Here is a 1192-nt window from a genome sequence, read left to right on the forward strand (position 1 = left end):
AAAAACCCGTGAGTACTTATTTGTAATTTTATTTAAAAAGTTTTTTTTTAAAATTTTATCGTTTCAAAATTTTCGCCGTTTTTTTTTAGGAAAATAAAAAAAGACGACCAGAAGAAGAAAAAGAAGATGATGATAAAAAATTAAAAAAAAAATTAAAATTTATACGTGATACGTCAAATCCAATTCCTTCTCTATTAGATCTTGTTAAATAAATATTTAATATCGGTACGTAAATAATAATAATAATAATAATAATAATTGTTGGAACCAATTTTTTTTTATATTAAATTTAAGTGAACGTTTCGTTGAATTTTTATTCCCTATAAAATGTATATAAATTTTATTATTATAGAAAAGAAATTTTGTGTAAAATTTTTTATTTAAATCGTCTTATTTATCATAATTAATAAAGCCTAAAGGGTAAAATATATTAGAATTTATCTTTAAGTTGTTAAGGGTTTCTTTTTTTTACTACTAACAAACAATTCCGACAAACAAACACAACAAAGGAAAAAAATTTAATAATATTATAAATATAGTTTAATAAAAAAATTTGAAATTTTTTGTACTCGAATAATTTTCGTTAAATTTTTTATTATTTTTTTGTAATATTGTATTTAAAAAAAAAATTTTTATAATAATCAGGGAGAAGAGAAAAAAAAAAAAGAAATCACATGACAGAAACTCGATTCAATTGATGAAACGGTTGAAATAATTTCGAATCATCAGTCATCAAAGCTTCAGCTAAATATTCGAATATTTTTTGCGGAAGATGTAAGTTTTCTAATAATTCAATACTTTTAACTCTTTTAACAATAATGTTTCTACATCTATCTTGTAAATTGACAAATTCTCTTCTTTGCTCATTTAATATCATTTCCGTTTTTGCCGCCGTCGAACAAACAAACGGATATAATGGTTCCGTACATTTATGCAATCCTCTAAAAGCTACACCCAAATTTTGACCGTCTTTGTAATAGGTGAGAGTTCCGGCTACTCCATCGAAAAGTATACCTAAGCAATCGTATAAAATAATATTTTTAAAAAAAAATTTTCCCGTTAGTATTATCGATCGTTTTGTTTAATATAATTTACCTATCGTTGTGGGTTCGTTTTCTCTGAAGGGTTTTGTAAAAGGGGACCATTTTCCTCCGTGCCAAAGAAGTCCTTTATGTGATAAACCCCAACCCTG

At 24.7% G+C, this 1192-nt stretch overlaps 1 protein-coding gene across 1 annotated transcript; it reads right to left on the reverse strand.

The window, feature by feature from the left end:
• Positions 1-670: 670 nt before the first annotated feature.
• Positions 671-1189, reverse strand: Phum_PHUM618260 (SPRY domain-containing SOCS box protein, putative; the record flags this gene model as incomplete). The annotated part of the gene is made up of 2 exons (XM_002433205.1): positions 671-1014; positions 1096-1189. Coding segments are annotated over 2 exons (438 nt in total), but the record flags the coding sequence as incomplete, so codon positions are not given.
• Positions 1190-1192: the final 3 nt, after the last annotated feature.

Source organism: Pediculus humanus, genomic scaffold, assembly GCF_000006295.1.
Source record: "Pediculus humanus corporis 1103172108408 genomic scaffold, whole genome shotgun sequence".
NCBI lineage: Eukaryota > Metazoa > Arthropoda > Insecta > Psocodea > Pediculidae > Pediculus > Pediculus humanus.